We start from the raw sequence: 21,397 nt of genomic DNA on the forward strand, positions 1-21,397 counted from the left end.
CTTAAAGTTTCGTACAATATTTCTAAAGGAAACAACTGTAGACCCTTTTCTAGATTCTTTGACTATTGCTAGTGCATGCATGCTAACTTTTCAAAAGTTATTCTTAAAATCTGATCAAATAGGTATTATTCCGCGTGGGGGGTATCGAATGAGCGACAATCAAAGTCGCACAGCGCTGTTATGGTTGGACTGGGTCGCGCATTCTGAGAGCATCCGAATCCAACATGCAGGTAATGGGCGCGAAATTGTCCCCCCTGGATTGAATTTCAAGGTGGACGGTTTCGCGAACGATACGATTTATTGCTTCCGTGGTTGTTGGTGGCACGGATGCATTACGTGCTATAAAGAAGGGCGCGATCTGCCAATCAGAAACGCGCCGGACGAAACATTGGAACTAAGGTACGAAAAAACATTGCTTAGGGACGAGGCGATTTTAAAAGTGAAAAATTCTGATGGAACACCTAAATATAAATTGATAACTATGTGGGAGTGTGAATTTAATAGTATGAAACGGTCAAACCCTGCATTGCGTCATTTTTGCGCCAATCACATAAAAGAATATTTGATCGAGCCCTTGGATCCTAAGCAAAGTTTTTTCGGCGGGCGCACGGAGACCCTGCAATTGTTTTACGAGGCAGACTATTCAAGGGGAGAAAAACTTTTTTATACCGATTTTATCTCCTTGTACCCCACGTGCTTGAAAAAAGACAAATTTATTCTAGGACACCCTAAACGAATAATCTACGGTAAAGATTGCGAGAATCTTGACATCAACAACATCTTCGGGTTTGTAAAATGCACCATCCTGCCTCCACCGCGTCTATACATACCAGTGTTGCCATATCGATGGGACAATAAATTAACTTTCCCGCTTTGCCGCACATGTGTAGAGTCCAGTTACCAGGATAACTGTCCTCACAATGATACTGAGAGGCACTTGACCGGTACCTGGACTTCCATCGAGGTACAAAAGGCTGTGGAGAAAGGTTATAAAATCCTTAAAATCTTCGAAGCGTGGGATTATGAGAGTACTCAATATGACGGAAAATCATCGGGCGGTATTTTTGTAGGATACGTTAATAAATTTTTAAAAATGAAACAGGAGAAATCAGGGTTCCCAAGTTGGGTCAAATCAGAAGCTGACAAGGACAAATACATCGAGGAGTATGAAAGAGTAGAGGGCATCCGTCTCGAAAAAAATAACATTGAGAAAAATGAGGGTTTCCGTAGCGTCGCTAAATTGTGTTAAAATTCTTTGTGGGGACGCCTCGCTATGCGAGATAACTTTGTCGAATCGGTGATAGTGAGCGATCCTGATAAAATTGCGAAAATATTCACAGATCCTTCGGTAGATGTACAAAGATTCGAGATTTTGTCGGAGGACACGATGTTGATCAACTCGAAATTAGTTGATGACGCGATTCTCCCAAACAAAAAAACAAGTGTGGCATTGGCCTCGTTTGTTACGAGCAATGCTAGACTAAGACTGTATGAAATCCTAGACAAACTAGGCCCTAAGGCGAAGTATTGTGACACTGATTCTGCGATTTTTTCTTGTTTTCCCAACGAAAACCCTGTGCAGCTAGGGTCGTATTTAGGGTGCATGACAGATGAGATTGAAAAATATGGTCCGGGTTCATTTATTAGCAAATTCGTAAGTAGCGGGCCTAAGGCATACGCTTTTGAGGTTGCAGTAGGTGGGGATATTAGTAACAAAACCGCAGTAACTAAGGTACGGGGAATTACTCTGAATCATAGGGCGGGCCAAATTATCAATTTCGAAGCCATAAAAAGAGCGGTCCTAGAAAATGGCGACCCGGTGATCGTTCCAATCCCACACAAAATTGCACGAAAAAGAGGGTGGGAGGTTGTTACTCGTTCTGAGCAAAAAGAATACAAGGTTGTGTATACAAAAAGACGAAGACTGGCCGAAGAACCACATTTGACTCTGCCTTTTGGATATAAAAGTGATGTCACAGACTAGTCATACAAAATCTTGTATCATCAGTTAAACTAATTTAATCTGCAATTTTTCTGTTTTGTAAACTGTCGGGACTGGGGAACTCGAAGTTTTAGATACTTGACAAACAATTAGGTTAAGTTTTTCCTATTAGTTTGTAAGATTTTCATTTTTGTAAATTTGTAAAAAAAAAAATCTCTATTTTTAAATATTTTTTACATTATATATTTTGAATTTTCTTACTTTCTTTGGACATTTTGAAAGTTTTTCCTACTTTTGAACTAAAAATATATTTTTCATTTGTGATTTTGATTCTCATTTTTTTGCATCAATTTTAATCGACACCTTCTCTGGTTTGATCTTTAAATTTTGTAGACATTTTTTTTTTCAAAGTTTTTGAAATTTGAAATTGATGTTGCATACGTGATATTTTTATTGAGAATTTCCTTTTTTTGTGTTGAGATGATGTTTTTTTGGTGGCTCAAATTTTCGAATTTTTTTGTGAATAAAACTTGAACATTTTTGAAAGTGTAAAAAAAGTACTTGTTCTCATTTTATTTTTTCTATCAAATATATATTTGAAAACCTCTTTTTTTGAAAGTCAGTCATCAACATGTGCTCAAAGTGGAGCCATCCTTGGGCCTGTATTGTCTCGGGACCCAGTTATAGTGGGAAAAGTACTTTCGTTTTAAAATTTCTAGACAATTTGAAAGAAATGTGTGACACTGAATTTTCTGATATAATATGGCACTTTAGTCTATGGCATCCTGATTTAGATATTCCTAACATACGATTTGTGCAAGGACTGCCAGACGCAGACTTTGATACCGAAGGTCCAACTCTCATCATTCTTGATGATTTGATGAGAGAATCAGGGAACAGTAGTGTTTTGGTAGACTTATTTTCGAGGGGGTGTCATCATAAAAATATTAGTATTTTTTTCATAACTCAAAATATTTTTTATAAAGGAAAAAACCAGCGTGACTTGAGTTTAAATTCTCACTATTTAGTTTTGTTCAAAAATCCAAGAGACAAGACGCAAATCAGATTCCTCGCTCAGCAAATGTGCCCTCAGAACTCTAAATTTTTGCAGGAGGCTTTTTCTGATAGCACAAAAGAAGCTCATGGTTACTTGCTGGTTGATTTGAAGCAAAACACTCCAGAGCATTTGCGTTTTCGTACCCTGATTTTTCCTCAAGACGGCGGTATGGTAGTTTATGTACCTCGAAAATAAGTCCATAAATATTGCTGTCTCTCGTTTGTTAGGATCAGTATTAAAAATGACGCGAGAGGTGAAGGCTCATGCACACTTGCTGCAGGCTCTCTTGAAAGTTTCTCGTAAGCAAAGACTAGCTATACTAAAGGAGGCAGACAAACAATTGGTAAAGTGTATTTGTGAGTGTTCTTTAAATTTGCTGAAAGGTAGAGTCCCTCTTAAATCTGAAGAAAAGAAAAAGTTGAGTACTTATAAAGTCTTGTTGAGAAATTTGGCACTTAGAAAAGGGGGGTGGAAGTCCAAGAAAAAAATCTTACTGCAGAAAGGTGGGAACTTCATTCCTTTACTTTTAGGCCCTATCCTGAGTGCAGTCCTTTCATCTGCCCTGTCATAACTCAACCTAACCTAACCTAACCTAACCCAACCTAACCTAACCTAACCTAACCTAACCCAACCTAACCTAACCTAACCCAACCTAACCTAACCTAACCCAACCTAACCCAACCTAACCTAACCTAACCTAACCTAACCTTACCTTACCTTACCTACTGAATCTTAAGTTTTACGAGATGGAACATGCTAAGAAAATGATTTTGGTCCCTTCGGAGAGTTTTGAGAGATTGAAGCACGCTTCAGTTTCTGCAGACCCTTTGGAGAATCTGCATAAGGAGCTGTCTCAAATCCTTCGCTCTTCAAACATGACCGACTCTGAAAAATGGGCGCAGTACCAGCAAGTTCTACAGCGCTGCTTACAATTTGTTGAGCAGAGACGTAAACCATTGAAATTGATGTACGAGAGTGGTGACTCCGGTAGGCATGGGGATGAGGGGGGCGGGGAGCCCAAAGAAGAGGAAGGAGATTCTGCGTTGGAAACAGATATTTTAGCGACAGTTCCACCAACATACCGTCTTAAGGCCTCAGTTTTGCTACAAAGATTAAAGCGGGACGGCAAAATACGATGGGACCGAACGGGTAAGGTTGCTATAGGGGATAATTCCATCCCAGGGTCGAACATCGTCGATTTACTAAACGATGCAGTGCGTAAACGTAAAAATACCGGTCAACCGACCGGATACGAGCCGTTTTATCGTGAGCTTTCGAGACTGAATATCCCACAGGAACTTATTGGGAATCCGTCGCGTTGGGACCTTATTAGAACTTTAACACCTGAGTCGGCTGGTCGTGCACCCAGACCTGAAGCGGAAGGTGAGCCTTCAATTTCTAAGATAGTCCACAAGAGGGTCAAAAAAGTACATTCGGATCCTTATCCTAAAAATCATAAGGCCATTCTGGTACGTAAAAAGTTGTTTTGGGAGCCTTTCAATTTTAATTAAAATTAGAAGATGGAAAAAATTTATTATGATCCTGCTAACCCCGCGAGTTTCTCCAGCGTGGTTAAACTAGCCAAAGCCTCAGGAGAGTCGTTGGAAAACGTTAGGCATTGGTTGGCAGCACAGGATACTTATACTCTGCATAGGTTAGCCCGTAAAAAATTCCCCCGTAACCGATACAATGTCGACAACATTGACGAGCTGTGGCAAGTTGATCTTTGTGACATGAGAAACATCGGAAAGTATAATGATGGTTACAATTATTTGATCACATGTATTGACGTCCTGAGTAAGTACGCTTGGGTAAGACCGTTGAAATCTAAGCATAATACTGAAATAATTAAGGCGTTCGAAAGTATTCTAGCCGAAGGTCGGCGGCCATATCACTTGGAAAGCGATAAGGGTAGCGAGTTTACGGGAGCAGCGTGTCAGAATTTCTTTAAAAAGAATGGAATCAATTTCTACACGACGCGAAATCCCGATGTCAAAGCCGCGGTGATAGAGCGGTTTAACAGGACTCTTAAAGGGCGCATGTGGCGCTACCTAACCTATAAAAATTCTTATCGCTATATCGATGTTCTTGATGATTTGGTAAACAGCTATAATAATACAGTTCACTCATCCATCAAAATGCGCCCTATCGATGTGAACGATACAAATGTACTGCAAGTTTGGAAAAATTTGTACAGGGGTAGGGAACCGGTGATGCAGCCAAGGTTAAAGGTCGGCATGCACGTGCGAATCGCTCGCAAGCGTACCATTTTTGAGCACGGCTACGACACATATTTTACGGAGGAAATCTTCAAAATCATAAGGGTAGTCCGGAGACCGATACCCGTTTATGAACTCGAGGATTTGAGTGGAGAAAAGATTGACGGGTTATTTTACGAATTTGAACTCGTGCCAGTGCGAATTGACGAATCTAAGGCTTACAAAATAGATAAAATTCTCGATCAACGTAAAAGAAAGGGCATTCCTGAAGTTCTCGTCAGCTGGAAAGGTTGGCCTAGTAAGTTTTCTTCTTGGGTGCCTGAAAGTGAAGTAGTGAGTCTCCAGTCATGAGTGAACATTTTTTTGTGACATTACCTTCCAACAGCTCAATGGATATTTTCCCTGATAACAAAATTACCCGTTTCAATACCCAATTAGCGAAACGTATCAGTTTGCAAGGAAACTGGGAATGTGGTTTGGTCGAGATTCACTATCCCATCTCGTTTGATACTAGTTCGTCGGAATTATGGGTAAGGTATCGGCTGAAACCCACACCTCGCGTTGTCATCGCGAATGGCAACACCCAAGTTCAAGGGGCAGAGACGCCTGAGGACCCTGGGGAAACGGGAGTGATACACCTCAACGGCGGCCCGTACAAGGAAATCACTAGCCTAATGGGAGAAATGAAAAATAACCAAGAGTTTTCTATGATAGGTGATGTTTTGATTAATAACGGTAGGATTCGTATTGTGCCTAAACCTAAAGTCGTTTGTATGACCCTCAGTCCTCTGCTCCAGAAAATCTTCTATATGCCTGTGAAGGATCTCTTCGGTACAACCGAAGGGGTTGACGTTGCTAGATTAGACGCTCTCATTCCGAGTCATATGTACGTTTACACAGATATAATAGAGCCGCAGCCGGTAGGCGATACTCTAGCGCCGTTGTTGCGCATCATAAACGTTGGAAAGCACGGCAAAATGCCCGGAGCGCAGATTTCATACACTTTCACTCATCCTCATTATATTCCTCTCATGAAAAGAGAATTTAACCGTATCGAAGTGGATATAAGGGATGATTTGGGTGAAAATGTACCATTCGCTAGTGGACAGTTGAACGTTAAGCTTCATTTTCGTAAAGTGTCTCAGTAGCCGAGCTAATGTATTACCAAACCGGCGCGGGCAATATCGTGGTGTTTCGCGGCTCGCCGCACCAGCGGGGTCATGGTATCGGCAGTTTTCTCAAAGGGTTGTTTCGCGCGTCATTGCCAGTTTTAAAGCGTGGCGCTCAGATGCTCGGTAAAGAGCTATTTCAGTCGGGAGCAGACTTTATGGGTGATCTGGAACAGAACATTGCGCCTAAAGAAGCTTTTGAAGGACGATTCAATGATTTCAAACAAAACATGAAGAGAAAAGCTTTAGATGCAGTCCTTCGTGGTAAGGGCTATAAAGCCAAAAAGAAACGCAAGTCGCCTCAGTCGAAGCGGGGCTCTCGTAAAAACAAGACGTCCGTGAAAAAAGGCCGCCGTGGTAAAGCAAAACGTGGTAAAAAAGTGAAACGTAGTAAGAAAGCAGGAAAAGCGAAACGCAGTAAAAAAGTGATTCGAAGCAAAGCTGATATTTTCGGGGTTTAAGAACCATGGCGTTTGTCCATTCCAACAGTTGCGATTGCTCCAAATCCGAACTCGATCTGTTCAGCCTGCCGCCTACACAAACGCACATTGAGAGCGGAGGATGGGTTCAGTACAAGCCTGTTTCATCCGTTAACGAATCTTCAAGTTTGGAATTCGTAGTTCCCGGGCAAGGCGATGAGTACATTGACTTGAGCCATACACTACTCGGTATCAAAGCCAAAATAGTCAAGAAAGCGGACGGCGCGGCTTTGGCCGCAGCCGACGACGACATTGTAGGCCCTGTGAACAACTGGCTTCATTCTTTGTTTAGCCAGGTTGACACATATCTAAACCAGAAAATTGTCTCGTCCCCGAGCAACGCCTATCCTTACAGGAGCTACCTTGAGAGCTTGCTCAGTTACGGCCCTGCCGCTAAGAATTCTCATGTGACGTGTAACCTTTGGGTTAAGGATGAGCCTGGAAAGATGGATGCTGCGGATAGCGCTGGATTGAAAGCGCGCCGCGCATTTACGAAGCGCAGTAAGACTGTCGATATGATTGGAAAAGTTCACGGGGACTTGTTCAATCAAGAGAAATACCTGCTCAACGGAGTGGAGCTGCGCCTGAAATTTGTCAGGTCTCGAGACGTTTTTTGTCTCATTGCGAACGCCAACGATTACAAAATTAATATCATCGAGGCGACCCTCTATGTACGCCGTGTGAAGGTTTCTCCGACCATCCTCCTGAATCACGCTAGAGCTCTAGAGAAAACCACTGCCAAATACCCCATCACCAGAGTAGATGTCAGAACCAACACAATCGCCGCCGGTGTGCAGAGCGCGTCATTGGACAATTTAGTGAATGGGCAATTACCAACGAGAATTATTGTAGGTTTGGTCACCAATGCAGCTTTCACAGGCAGTATAACGACTAACCCTTTCAACTTTGAAACATTCGGCATGAACTATGTCTCGTTCCACGTCGACGGTCAACAGATACCCGGTATGATCTTGACACCCGATTTTGATAACAACGAGTACATCAGAGCCTACCACACTCTATTCTCAGGCACAGGTATCCATTATTCTGATTCCGGCAATGAGATATCCAGATCAGACTACGAACAAGGGTACGCCTTGATAGCATTAGATTTTACGCCCGATCTTGAGGCTCACGTAAAATCCCACTGGAGTCTAGTGCGACATGGCAATCTGAGGCTGGAACTCAGATTCAAAGCCGCTCTTGCTAACGCGGTGACCATCGTAAGTTATGCTGAATTTGACAACGTTGTCGAGATCGATAGGAACAGGAATGTTATAGTTGATTTTGGCGCGTAGATAAAAGTGGTTGAGACTCTACCAGTGCATTCATTCCTAGCTAGTACGCCGTGCAGTAAAGATGCGTTTCGTAATTTCGGTCCAGTGTTTTAAATCAAACTCAAATCGCTTTGTAGTGAAAGAGTGCGCGATCTCCAGTGTAGACGAGGAAGCTATCCGTCACTGGGTCGTCAAACCTCCCTTCGAATTTTCGGAATTGGACTCTGGTCGGAGGAGGGAGGCCAGTCATCTAACCCACGATTTTCACGGTTTGAAATGGGACGATGGTGACATCGAGTATGAGGAATGGCTCCGATCTGTCCGTGAAATCGCCGATCGGGCTACATCCATTTACGCGAAAGGGAGTGAAATCACACTGTTTCTCTCAACTCTCCTAGGACTAGCCGTCACTAATCTAGAGGAACTGAACTGCCCGTCCGTCAGAAATCTAACCAAACCACAGCTCCATTGTTTCCATCATAATTTGCTTAAACGCAGTGGTTACAGATGCGCTCTCGCTGATGTGACAGCGCTGAAACATTGGTTGTATCACTATGAACACCCTTCAATTGGCTGCGGGTCTGGCGACACTCCCGATTCCTACAATGGTTTGCGCAGCCAACACTCTCCCGAACGCAACGCCTTTACCCTGTGGCATGATTGTTAACACCGATCCTGACTCCAAGCCTGGTAGCCATTGGATAGCTATTTTCATTGATTCTGAAAGGAACGGGGAGTACTTCGACAGTTACGGGTTACCACCTACCGTCAAATCTCATAGGAACTTTTTGCAGAAAAATTGTAAAAAATGGACTTTCAATCCAAAAGAGCTGCAAAGTCTGAACACTTCAGTATGCGGTCAGTATTGCCTTCTCTTCATCCATTTTCGGGCAAACGGACACTCTATGTACCAGTTTCTCAACATTTTCCCGGGCCCTCCTCGAAAGAACGATACCATCTTATTGAAAAGAATCAATCGATGTTTCCAGAATAACCCCCACTCTGGTGGTGTTAGTGGAGGGGTTCAATCGTGCTGTTGTCGGAAACTGTAAAAAAAGAGAGGGGGTGCTTGACACCTAGTAGGGGTAAGATACACGGGTGGGGGGGGGGAGGGGGGAGGGTCGCGAGAGCGGAGTGGGGATGGAGACCTTGCCACTGAGATTCTTGCACCCTCCGCGCTTGATCAGTCCTGCTCTTGTCTGCTGACCTGTCGCGTCTTCTGTGCCCGCGTTGTTTCTTCCGTTCACCATGGCATCGCGCAAAAAGTTGGAATTCCCTCGTGAGCTGATCTTACCCACCATTATGAACAACTCCTTTTCCCTCACACGGTCCGGAGCGAAGGAAATCATCGTCGGTAATCGTCAAAATCCGAATTTCTCCACCTGCATCAAAATTCTGAAACATACTGATGTGCCGAACGGAATCGACCTTGAACCCAACGAATGGGATGAGCTCGTCGCCAACGTGTCGGAAATCGATCTCTACCTCAAGCATAATGTGCCTCGCCCCAATATAATGCTTGGATCTGTGAGACGGTCACTGGAGTTCACTAAAATAAAGGACAAAAGCTGCGTGGTCATCGGGGAAACTCTCGCTCCTCCTGGATTCTACGCTCGTCAAATCTTCATCACGGAGTCTACATGGACCACCTTCAAGGACCTTATACCCAGCATCGACTGTTGTATTAAAAGATGTTTAGCTGACGAGAGAAAACTTCAATTCATTTTCGACAAACTTTGTGATACTTTAAAATATGAAGCTGCACAATACGACAGACACGCTGTCCAGACAAAACTGTTTGGGATGAAGTGTCCTGAGGATGTCCTGCATAACCAGTTTTATGACGATATTACTGTAGGACAATACAAGTTCTATGAAGTTCAACGCGGTTGTGTAGGATTCATTTTCGACACGATCATGGAAAGAAATCTCGGTCTTCAATTAAAGTCCGGCTACTAGTTATTCGAGTTATTCTGTATGCTCCTGATTTTTTTTCGATCCAGTCGCTGAGCCCTTAAACGGTGACGATAGGCGGTACGGGATCTAACCGTATGAATGTGATAATCCAGTCGCTGAGCCCTTAAACGGTGTCGATAGGCGGGACGGGATTCGCACGATTGCTTTTCAGTTCTAGTCCGGACCGACTTGAGTTTTTTTCCTGCAAATGGAACACTACTTTTTCCTGTAATATCTCTGTCTCGTGTATCATATTTTTTTAAAACAGAATATTGATCTTTGATTGTAAGTTTTCTCTCGGATTCATTTGTAAAGTACATTTCTGTACTCTCTTGATTTTTTATACTACATATTTTGTAATACCTTAGTTTTTAAGCTCCCCTACATATTTGTAAACTTCGTGTCCCACTAGGTAGGGATTAGATTCTCTTTATAGGAAAATACACTTTACTTATAAATGTACTTCTCGGTGTTATCCTTTTCGTATGAATAATTCAGAAAAAAGGGTCCGTCTGTGGAGCGATGTCAGCACATTAATATAGACAACGCTGTACAGATAGATCCTTTCTTTATTTAAAAAAAATAAAAAAAAACATACTATCGGCCTCTCTTTGCGGTGCGGTGCTCACTGTTATACCTAGCTCCGTAAAGAAAGACTTGATGTATTGAGAATAATCTTACGTCTGGAAACGCTTGGGTCTCTCGAATATTTTAACTCATCCGACCATACAAAGAATTCTTAATATTCAATTTCGGAATCAATCAACCCATGAGCGTTCCTCTTTTACTTCCTTGGTTTCGTCATTATTTTCATTCATACAACACAAATACCTATGAAATAAGACCAGTATTTAAAATGGTATCCTTTTCTTATTCACAACAATCAAAATATTCCAAACAAAAGGTTTCAAAAATACCGATACAAAAGCCTGGATTTATTATAAAGGAGACCTATTCTTCCTCGAACACAACAATACCTATGAAATAAGAGTAGTTTTTTCAATGGTATCCTTTTCTTATTCACAACAATCGAAATATTCCAAACAAAAGGTTTCAAAAATACCAATATAAAAGCCTGGATTTCTTATAAAAGATCTCCTTTGTTTGTTGCATAATAGAATTCATCCATACAAAGAAAAGATCATCCATCAACCTTTACCACTATTATTCTCTTTTCAATATTTTATTCAATAGAACCATCACAATAGTCACCGAACAATAGAACCAACACAATAGTTACCTAACAATAGAAACCGAACAATAATGACCTGTCAAACAGAACAATAGGACCTGTCAAACAGTTTGATGGTTCCCAGTGGCGACTATTACTACTATCACGCAAGTGCCAAAATTGCGAAAGAAAGAAAGAAATACGAGAAAAACAAGGTAAACCGTTTCGCTCGCTTTGTTGACAAACTTCGAATTCCAAAAAACGTATGTTTTTTAAGAAGGCTATTTTGAAATCGGACATGATTGATTTTAATACCAGAAAAAAAACGAAGAAAGAGGAATTACCCTCTACCAGCAAAATAGAGATTGGCGCTTACATGATTTGAAAAATAATCGATTCAATTAATTTATGCTCGATATTTACATTATAAATTTTTACAAGCGGCTCACCGACATACCTGTTGCGTAGTAAAAAAAACGAAGCTCGGAAAAAATGAACGAAGAAAGAGAAAAAAGAAGCGAGGAGAACGGGTAAAAATATAAGTCCGGAAAACCAAATGCACTTTTAGAAACTTGTAGTAGGTATCTCTAAATGTTTTTGGATATTTGCCAATTGAAAGTTTTATGAAAATTACTCGCGTAGAAAAAGCGTAGAAAGCGTGCTTAGATAGGTGCATAGGCAAAGAGAAGGTTCGGGATCATCGGAACGGAGAAGCTCTCCTCCCCATTCATTGCCTCAATCAGTGCACCATCTTTGCTGTGTCACTGAACCTTGCACTTGCATTGTGACGATCCTTTACTATGTCATTAACCGGGTAACCGGTCCCCCTTGACCGATCCTTTACTACGTCAGTCGAGTTTCGACTGCCTAAGTCAGTACTCCTCCAGTTCTGGTGCACGACGAAAAAATTATCCAGCCTCTGTCATAAGTAAGCCTTGTTTCATAGATATTTTCTATCTGCGTTCTATGTTCAAAATTCCTAATTCTAACGAGTATGAAATTTTTTTCTGGCTTTTGTAAAAAGTGAGCTAGCATTTTAAGAATTTTTCTCCAAGTCAAATCAGGACGATTGAGAGATTTTGAGCTGACCGATGGCAATATGTCATGGTAGTAAAGTATGCACTTTCAGTTTTGCGATAAGATTTGATACTTTTAAAATATAAATCAGACCTAATTTTCTGAATGAGCGTATAAGCGTCATTGTTTCTATACCGAAATTAAAAGCGGAAAAACAAACGGGACCTAGTTTACTATCCTCCATAATTGTTCTAGCATATTAGTTCCTATGTCGGAGTTGGAGGAAACCCATTAAATAGAAAAATAATATCTGTCGAGAGTTGTAGGTAAAAAGTTGTGGGGCAAGTAAAATTGTATCAATAAAGTATAAGATAGCTATCGCCAGAGCATTTTCATATCATAAATATGTAAATATATAAAAAAGAAAGAACAATAATGTTCTTCGACCCAGCGTTTTAATCTTCCATCACAAACTTAAAAGATAAGCCCATAAAATTATTTAGTTAATTGCATAGAGTACATAGAGTCGTAATGTAAGTGGGTGAGCTGGCGCGCACTTTTAAGCATTTTCCAGGTCCCGAATTCCGAGCCTCCTGCGTGACGCCGGGTCACTTTTTTGATACATGATCGATTGTTTGCGGTACACGGGTACCCGGCCATCCGATGTAAACAAAAGAGGATAGGAATCACCACGTATTCCACACCGCCATTTTGGATCGAACATGTATCGAAAAAGTGACCCGAACTCGGCGCACACCGGGCTCGGAACTCGTCGAGCAGAACATGGCGCCAGCTCTCCCATTTACATTACGACTCTACGTACTCTATGGTTAATTGACAAGATCGCACAGGGAAGTGAGGATCTAAAGGGATAAAAGTATAAACATCCATGTTCATCGTTGGAAATGTACTTCGCTTTCACTCAACATTGTGCAGCGGTTCGATTGCCGATTCGATTATCGAATGATCCTGATCGAGAAATCCCTATCTTAGCAATGCTTTCAGTCGATCATGGTCGTTCGATATCAATTCAACAACCGAGCCGCTGGACTGCGAAAAAACCATTAAGCGGATTGGAGGATAGACCTTCAACCAACTTGAGACAATGAGACATGTTTTGCCTTAGGGTGATTCGATGGACGCCATATTTTGTGTCAGAACGGCCGCGGCATGCGATTTATCGCATCAATTGTTTCCATTTATTCAGCTACTCGTCATTTTTCTCCAATTTTGAGATCGCAACTCTGTTGTCAGGAGACTGAAGCACTCACTTACCAATTTTAACAAACAAATTCAACGTAATAAAGGCGTGGATTTTTTAGAGAGAAAATATCGCATTCGAGTGCAGTTTCGATATCAGTATCGAATGCGATGTTTTCTCTCTAAAAAAAAACCACGCCTTTATTACGTTGAATTTCTTTGTTAAAATTGGTTAGTGAGTGCTTCAGTCTCCTGACAACAGATTTGCGATCTCAAAATTGGAGAAAAATGACGAGTAGCTGAAAAAATGGAACCAATTGATGCGAAATATCGCATGCCGTTCTGACACAAAATATGGCGTCCATCGAATCACCTTAAGAACCTCGAGTACTTTGAAGTATTTACCTATAAAAAAGTAAAAATTAACAGTTGAGATCATCGTTTACTCTGCAGGTTAGTAACAGGATAGTCACAGTCTTTATAATGAGGTGTACGGATTATTTCAGCGCGCGGAAACATGAACGACACAGAACATTTATGAATTTTTCAAGCAAACAGTTTAGCCTTCATTCAAAGGGATAGACAGAAGTAGGCAGAACGTTAAAATGCGCAATGCACTAACTCAAGAAATCGTCGAAAGTGTTTTCCAAACAAAGGCCTACTTGGTATCATTCTGAAAGTGAAAGAAACTAGGAACTTTTTTATCAGTAATCTTCTCTGTAGCATCATATGATTGATAAAAAACAAAGGAAAAGAAAGTAATAGTCTTTCAGCCTATTAATTTTACTACACCATGAATTAAATATTGAATTTTTTCGTTCCAACTCGATTTTCAGCAAATCAGAGAAACTATGATTTCTATAGAGCCTCCAATGAACATGAATAACTATAGAGATAACATAGGTAGGTGACAATGGTGATATAGTGATAACGAAACATTTCACTTTGAGAGAAGGGGATTTTAGAATTTTCATTGCTTGAACATTAAAACGTTACGAAATCTCCTAAGGTAATTCAAGGCGTCCATGAGATACTTTTAACTTGGTACACGAAAAGAAGATAAAAGTAGTGGCAATAAATCGTATTTTGGTTTGGGGTAAAATTGTTCACCTTCTCCAAAAGTCATTGGCGGATCCAGCAAATTGGCATAACATTCTTTTTTCTCCAATTGAACGGCGTCGAAGTGTCAAACATAAAAGCATGACTTATTGCCAAAAACGCCCATGTGAGGAAGCGACCCACTTTACTTGGACGTATTTATGCTAAAAGGAACTATGTGCATAGGGTATGCGTGAGACACAGTTCCTTTCGACATTAACACGTTCTATTGGACCGCAGTTTGCAATTTGGAACTATAAATTCTGGCCCGGTTTAAAAACAACGTATGTGCCATCAGTTTCCCTATGCACAAAAGTGTTTTTTCAGGTGAGCCAGAATTTTTAGTTCCAAATGGACCACTAGACAAGGTTCAAATTTAAGCCTTGTGTTACATGTTTCTTTACCAAAATTTCACGTAAGACACGATGCGCACAACGAAAATTACCGAAATCAACTTCTTACGAAGATATTTAATGATTCTTGATGCGTGAATTTAAACCTCTCGCCTTGAAAACTCAATGCTCTACGTGACTCACATCGCGCGCTACACGTTATCATGACAGTCTCTGCGATATAAAAATCTGGCAACCTCAATCTTGACGCTTTGGCTCAGCTGTAGCAAATTGCTTATAGTTTGAACAACTCATGGTGGAAAATGAACATTGCTCGATTGAGAAGCTCGCTGAAACCGTTGCAGTGCACGATTTGACTCACGTAGAGCTTTGAGTTTCTTGGGAGCGGGCAGTTCAAATTCCTCGTAGCCTATGTGAAATAAAAACGTTAATATCTCCGTTAGGAGTTGGTTTCAGTAATTTTCGTTGTGCGCGTCGTGCTTCACGTGAAATTTTGGTGCAGAAACATGAATGAGGATGCTGAAATTCGTACCTTCTCTGGTGGTCCATTGCAAAATTCAGTCCAATTAACATCGAACTTTTCCTCGTCGGCCATTAAATAACGATTCCAATACAGAGAAGTAAAGAAGGATACACTTTCGTGCTACGGAAAAACGCCGTATAAACATTTGAATTAGTAGCGAGGCGTGAATGATCGATTATCGAGATTTCCCCATTTGAAGCTATGGTAAAGCCAACACCCTGTTTATCGATCTTTTTCCGTAGGTTTAAATGACGGTAGCTACACCACTGATTTGAGTGTTTCCAGATTTTGTCTAGTAAGAAATTTATTGTGGAAGGAGGTTATGCATATATTCGATCAAAATTTTCTGAGAAATTGGAGGAAAACCATTTAAAACTTTCCCACCGAATTTGTATTGTATAAAAGGAAATCAGGCAACGCCTGAAGGTTCATTTGGCCTTTCCCTTCTATGCTTTTTCGAGTGGGAGTGAGAGATACCTCACATCGTTGGAGGCAATAGAGGCAGAGGTCGCCCTGTGAAAATTTTCTTCATACTCGAAAATTTTGGCTCTCGTGAATGGCTTTTAATTTCTTTCTCCTCTTCCCTCGATAATCCTCAATTTGGTTTTATCAGCCTTTCGCTAATGTAGGTACTAATAACGTTTTATCTACACAAAATTGCAGCTTGTTCCTAAATCCGCATCGATGCCTACCTTTGATAAAGTTTCGACCATGGTTAAAAAGTCAGCCGTTCAATATTTTGTTCACGCCGTAGATGGCTACATGTTTTCTTTTTGAGTTCACAATTGTGAGGTGTCTTTTCCAATGTCGAACAAGTACATAACTCTGTGCGCTGATGTTAACTTTTTAAAAAAAAAGAAAAAATGGAATTGGTGTCTTGGGTGGGGGCCAGTTGCTCCATAAGGGGTGCAAAAAATCGCTGACTCCTTTGGAAAACAGCGGATATGGTCTTTTTTAAAATCATTGTATATCGTTGACACTTTCTTCAAATTTAAACTTCTAAAGTCCATTTTATGGAGAAGGATTTGCTCTATAATAATTTCTTAACCAAACCTTATTTGCTGCACGAACATCAACATGCACAGCTTAAGAAACTTTGAACGTGATTTGCTCAGAGCTTCATAAATTGACATCTGCTGCTTATACATAGTAAATGGTTTTATATACCTAGGTATAAATTCCTCAGACAAATAATATTTGAGAGATGTTATTTCCTCGGATGTTAAAATAATATGTAAAGAGAGATGTCTTTGAAATATATCTCGACAATTGAATTTAGACAGGACACTATATTAAACAAATCTTTACCTACTTAATAAAATAACACAATTGTAAATTTGAATTTTTTTTATTTCGTAGAATCTTTTTTTTCCCATTCATTTTAAATCTCTGTTTTCAAAATTCTATCCATAACCAACGAACACTTTTAGATACAATTTTAATTTTCTGTTCGAAAAAAATACAATTTTATCCAATAAGAAAGCAGTATAACAGTTGCTAACAGTGTTTCGTACCTTCTACATGCAAAACAAGGTATTAAACTTAAAGTCGATGCCTTAAAATTAAATATCCTAAAGTCACATAAGCTCTGGCAGAATACGGCATCATCATGCACTGAATTATGATAGATGCACAGGAACAAAGCTGAACAGTTTTCCGTGTGGCATAAACAAAATTTTGAAGGTGCTTTGTATGTATTCTCTTTATAAAAAAGTTCAACTATTCAAGTTTGAGGAGTGTTTCCTCTGATAAATTCAAATATGAGTACTTAAGGCGTGCCAATCTACAGCGCAAGTTGACGACCGAAGTTGGCTCAAAGATGTACTGAAAGACATTAGTAGAATTTTAGAATTTTTTTCTAACGGAACATTATAACGTTGCTGTTGGTCCTCTACATGCATCGTAGATTTGCGCGCCTTTAATGTACTTTGGAGGTGTGAACAACCATTTATCGTATTAAGCATGATAATTTTCAATGCTTTCAAGTACAAGTCTTTTTTTTGGGCAAGATTATGAAAGTAAATACAAATTGGAACTAAAAAATTATGAAAGTAAATACAATTTGGAACTAAAAAAATTCATATTCTTACAGTTAGCCATAGGCCTATGTTTATAATCTAATAAAAAGAAAACATAAAGCACACAACATTGAGCGCCTGTACATAAAAGTGCAGCTTCGGAAGCGTTGCTAAAGCATCTCGTCTGCTACTCCAAATACCTACAAATCGCCCTCGCTATGTCAAGTATAGTTGTAGCACTCATAAGTTTTGCGTTGAATTATTTTCTCCGATACGCAAACATGAATATTGGTTTCTCGTCACAGATCATTGATACGATCAGAAGAAAAGTAACTCTTCGCTGTTCTTCTTATTTCTTTCAAATGCTTTTTAACCAAACGCTTAGAAATTTTGAAATAACTCTGAACAAATCTAAATTTTCATCGGTAATTAATTGGTATATTCGCTTTTGTCTTTTCGTGGCATTTCCATATATTTATTCTGGAATGAAAAAGTAAATTACAGAAACTCAAGCTAGTAAGATACTAAAAATATACAAATTCTTGTATTTTAAGTCGGATATTCGAGCAAGTTTGCTGGGAAACTTGGTGTTTCTCCAAAATTACAGAGCTTTAATTCATGGATTCAACGAGAAAAAAAGTAGGAATCAAGTTGGATTTCCAGTAATGTCTAATAGATTTTTTTCTAGTTTCACGCTTCAGTACTCGCACAAGTGAGCTATTTTTCGTCCGTTAAGATTACTTGCCTGTGAGAGATAAACGAAAAACGGAGCGGCAGTGTAAAGAGCGTATGTGAAACTTTTCATTTTCATGCAAAAGAATGGTCAACAACTATCAGTTAGTGTTTTATTCATTCATGAAAAGTGCTGGGAAGAGGGGCATGAGACATTATAATTCGACTGTATTATCGAGCCCTGTGTGTGTATTACTACCTAAACCAGCAACTATTTTGTCGGCGATTAGCCGAGGGTAAAACCCTCGTTTCCACCGTCCACCACGAGGAGGAACCGACATCAGACGGCAACGCCCTGGTTCGCAACACAAAGTTCTGGGCGCACCCTCACTCACAACAGTGAACAATTCGCCAATGACCGAATGCAGGGAACTCCTCTACCACTGTGCGATCCCGCAGCAGGACAACAAACTCGTAGCTGGATACTCTCTACAGAGATAGAGATTGCTGAAACTTTGTCCGGCTTGTTCGGCCCAGGAGAACAGAATACCCTGAGCCACGAGACCCCGGAACTCTCGTGAAGTATTCGGCTCGTCCTGCATCAAAACCTACTTCAATCTGCAACATCGCCCCAACCACCAGCCCGTTTGAGAGGCGTCCGACCCTCCGGTTCTGACTTTGCCTGGTCTAAAGTGTCCCGGGGGGATGACGGCTTTAGACTTAATGCGCAAGCATCGGCAGATACCGGAGGTTGACCGCAGAACAGGATTGCCAGGCTTCGATCGGTCACCCCTGCATTTGGTCACTGACGAATCGCGCAAAGTCGGTCACAGATCGGGATTTCAGACCACTGTGTACCGGTTGATCCTTGCACCTCGCGGTTCAAGGATATGGCCTAACTACTATCAGTGGTCCTCTGAAGATCATCGTTCCCCTCATGTTCCTCAGGTTCCGCTTGATCTCTTCCGTAAGCCAGGGATATGGGCTAAGAACCAAGGTAATAACGTACCAAGGTTCCGCTTGATCCAAGGCTGCAATGGATATGGCCTAACATCCGAGGTGTAAACAGCCTTGCTGCGCGCGAAGCAGGGCACCAAGGAAGCGGTTGATCCATGCCCGAGCGTATTAGGGATATGGGCTAACAACCAAGGTAATAACGTACCAAGGATGCGCTTGATCCTAAATTGCTCGTTACGATGTGTGAAGAGATATGGGCTAACAACCTGAGGCGAGGGAGGGTGCAGAATCACAACAGGTTTGCCGGCGTTTGGCACGGGTCGGAGACCCGCCCCAGGTCCACCACGAGGAGGCTCCGGCACCAGACCCTCAGCTCTCTCATTTTCATCTCATTTTCATTTCATCTCATTATCATTTCATCTCATTATCATTTCATCTCATTATCACTTCATCTCATTATCATTTCATCTCATTATCATTTCATCTCATTATCATTTCATCTCATTATCATTTCATCTCATTATCATTTCATCTCATTATCATTTCCATCTCATTTCCATCTCATTTCCATCTCATTTCCATCTCATTTCCATCTCATTTTCATCTCATTTTCATCTCATCCCCTTTTCATCCCCTTTTCATCCCCTTTTCATCCCCTTTTCATCCCCATTTCATCCCCATTTCATCCCCATTTCATCCCCATTTCATCCCCTTTTCATCCCCTTTTCATACCCTTTTATCCTCTCTTTTTTATCTCTTTTTCATCTCATCACCTTTTCATCTCATTTTCATCTCCTTTCCATCTCCTTTCCATCTCCTTTCCATCTCATTATCATCTCATTATCATCTCATTATCATCTCATTTTCATCTCATTTTCATCTCATTTTCATCTCATTTTCATCTCATTTTCATCTCATTTTCATTTCCGTTTCATCTCCTTTTCATCTCCGTTTCATCTCCTTTTCATCTCCTTTTCATCTCATTTTCATCTCCTTTTCATCTCCTTTTCATCTCCTTTTCATCCCCTTTTCATACCCTTTTCATCTCCTCTCCTTTTTTTCTCTTTTTCATCTCATCACCTTTTCATCTCATTTTCATCTCCTTTCCATCTCATTATCATCTCATTATCATCTCCGTTTCATCTCCGTTTCATCTCCTTTTCATCTCCTTTTCATCTCCTTTTCATCTCCTTTTCATCTCCTTTTCATCTCCTTTTCATCCCCTTTTCATCCCCTTTTCATCCCCTTTTCATCCCTTTTCATCCCTTTTCATTCCCTTTTCATCCCCTTTTCATCCCCTTTTCATCTCCTCTCCTTTTTATCTCTTTTTCATCTCATCGCCTTTTCATCTCATTATCATCTCATTTTCATTTCATCTCCTTTTCATCTCTTTTCCATCTCATCTCCTTTTCATCTCTTTTTCATCTCTATATCATCTATCCCTTTACCTATCTCTATACCTATCTCTACCTATCTCCCCTATCTCTATACCTTTTCATCTCATTTTCATTGCATTCCCTTTTATCTCTTTTCCATCTCTTTTTCATCTCATCTTCTGTTCGTCTCCTTTTCATCTCTTTATTCGTGTCTTAGTGAGGGCATTTACATCCAAGTAATCGCTTCCATTTTAGTTCGAATTCATACCAACAAGATGCAAATGATTCAATATTTATAGGAGCTACATTAAATAATTTTTCAATTAATTATAAATCTGCATACGTATTAAATTTGGAAAGTCCTTTTTTTATTACCTCATCCATTTAAATAGGCAAAGAAAAATGTTGGCATTTGGAAGTTTAATAAAATTGTATACGGTAAAGTTAAAACGTATATGTACATGGAAGTAAAAGGGAGGTATAGATATTTTTATAAAGTTCAGATACTAGTTCAAATAAAGCACAGTCACCGATTAAATTTAATCAAATGCTTCAGTTTAAAGATGGCTCATTAACTTTGGCAAAAACGGTACCGCCACACAGTGGATCGAGTCTATTAGAGCGGTCAGACATGAAATTTTTGACTAAACTGCAAATTTTGATGTTTGTATCGTCCCTTTTTAAATTTCAGGGGTGATTATAGAAGATTTCACGAGAAAATCAATGGACACACTTTTAGAGTCTCAAAGTTTTGTTTAAACAGAGTTATAAGCGTTTAAAGTTTCCAAATTTTGTCCGACCTCTCCTATTGACTCGATCCACTGTGCGCCATCTGCTGTAGGATTCGACGTGACATTATCAGGGGCTGCATGTTGTAATGATTGCAAATCAAATGAATTTCGAATGAAAATAT

The 21,397-nt window shown here is 40.3% G+C and overlaps 2 protein-coding genes across 2 annotated transcripts in view; both read left to right on the plus strand.

Moving 5' to 3' along the window:
- The first annotated feature begins 6,853 nt into the window (after nucleotides 1-6,853).
- Nucleotides 6,854-8,164, plus strand: LOC140224898 (uncharacterized protein F54H12.2-like). The gene has a single exon (XM_072301934.1). It carries the CDS (start codon nucleotides 6,854-6,856, stop codon nucleotides 8,162-8,164), a length of 1,311 nt encoding a protein of 436 aa, XP_072158035.1.
- A 3,258-nt stretch (nucleotides 8,165-11,422) lies between these two features.
- The window catches only part of LOC109036522 (uncharacterized), a 38,063-nt gene continuing 28,088 nt past the window's right edge, over nucleotides 11,423-21,397 (plus strand). The window contains exon 1 of the mRNA XM_072301423.1: nucleotides 11,423-12,198. The gene's annotated coding sequence lies outside the window, so the exon portion shown is untranslated. The remainder of the gene's footprint in view (nucleotides 12,199-21,397) is intronic.

The sequence above is a fragment of the Bemisia tabaci genome, chromosome 6 (genome assembly GCF_918797505.1).
Source record: "Bemisia tabaci chromosome 6, PGI_BMITA_v3".
Lineage (NCBI taxonomy): Eukaryota > Metazoa > Arthropoda > Insecta > Hemiptera > Aleyrodidae > Bemisia > Bemisia tabaci.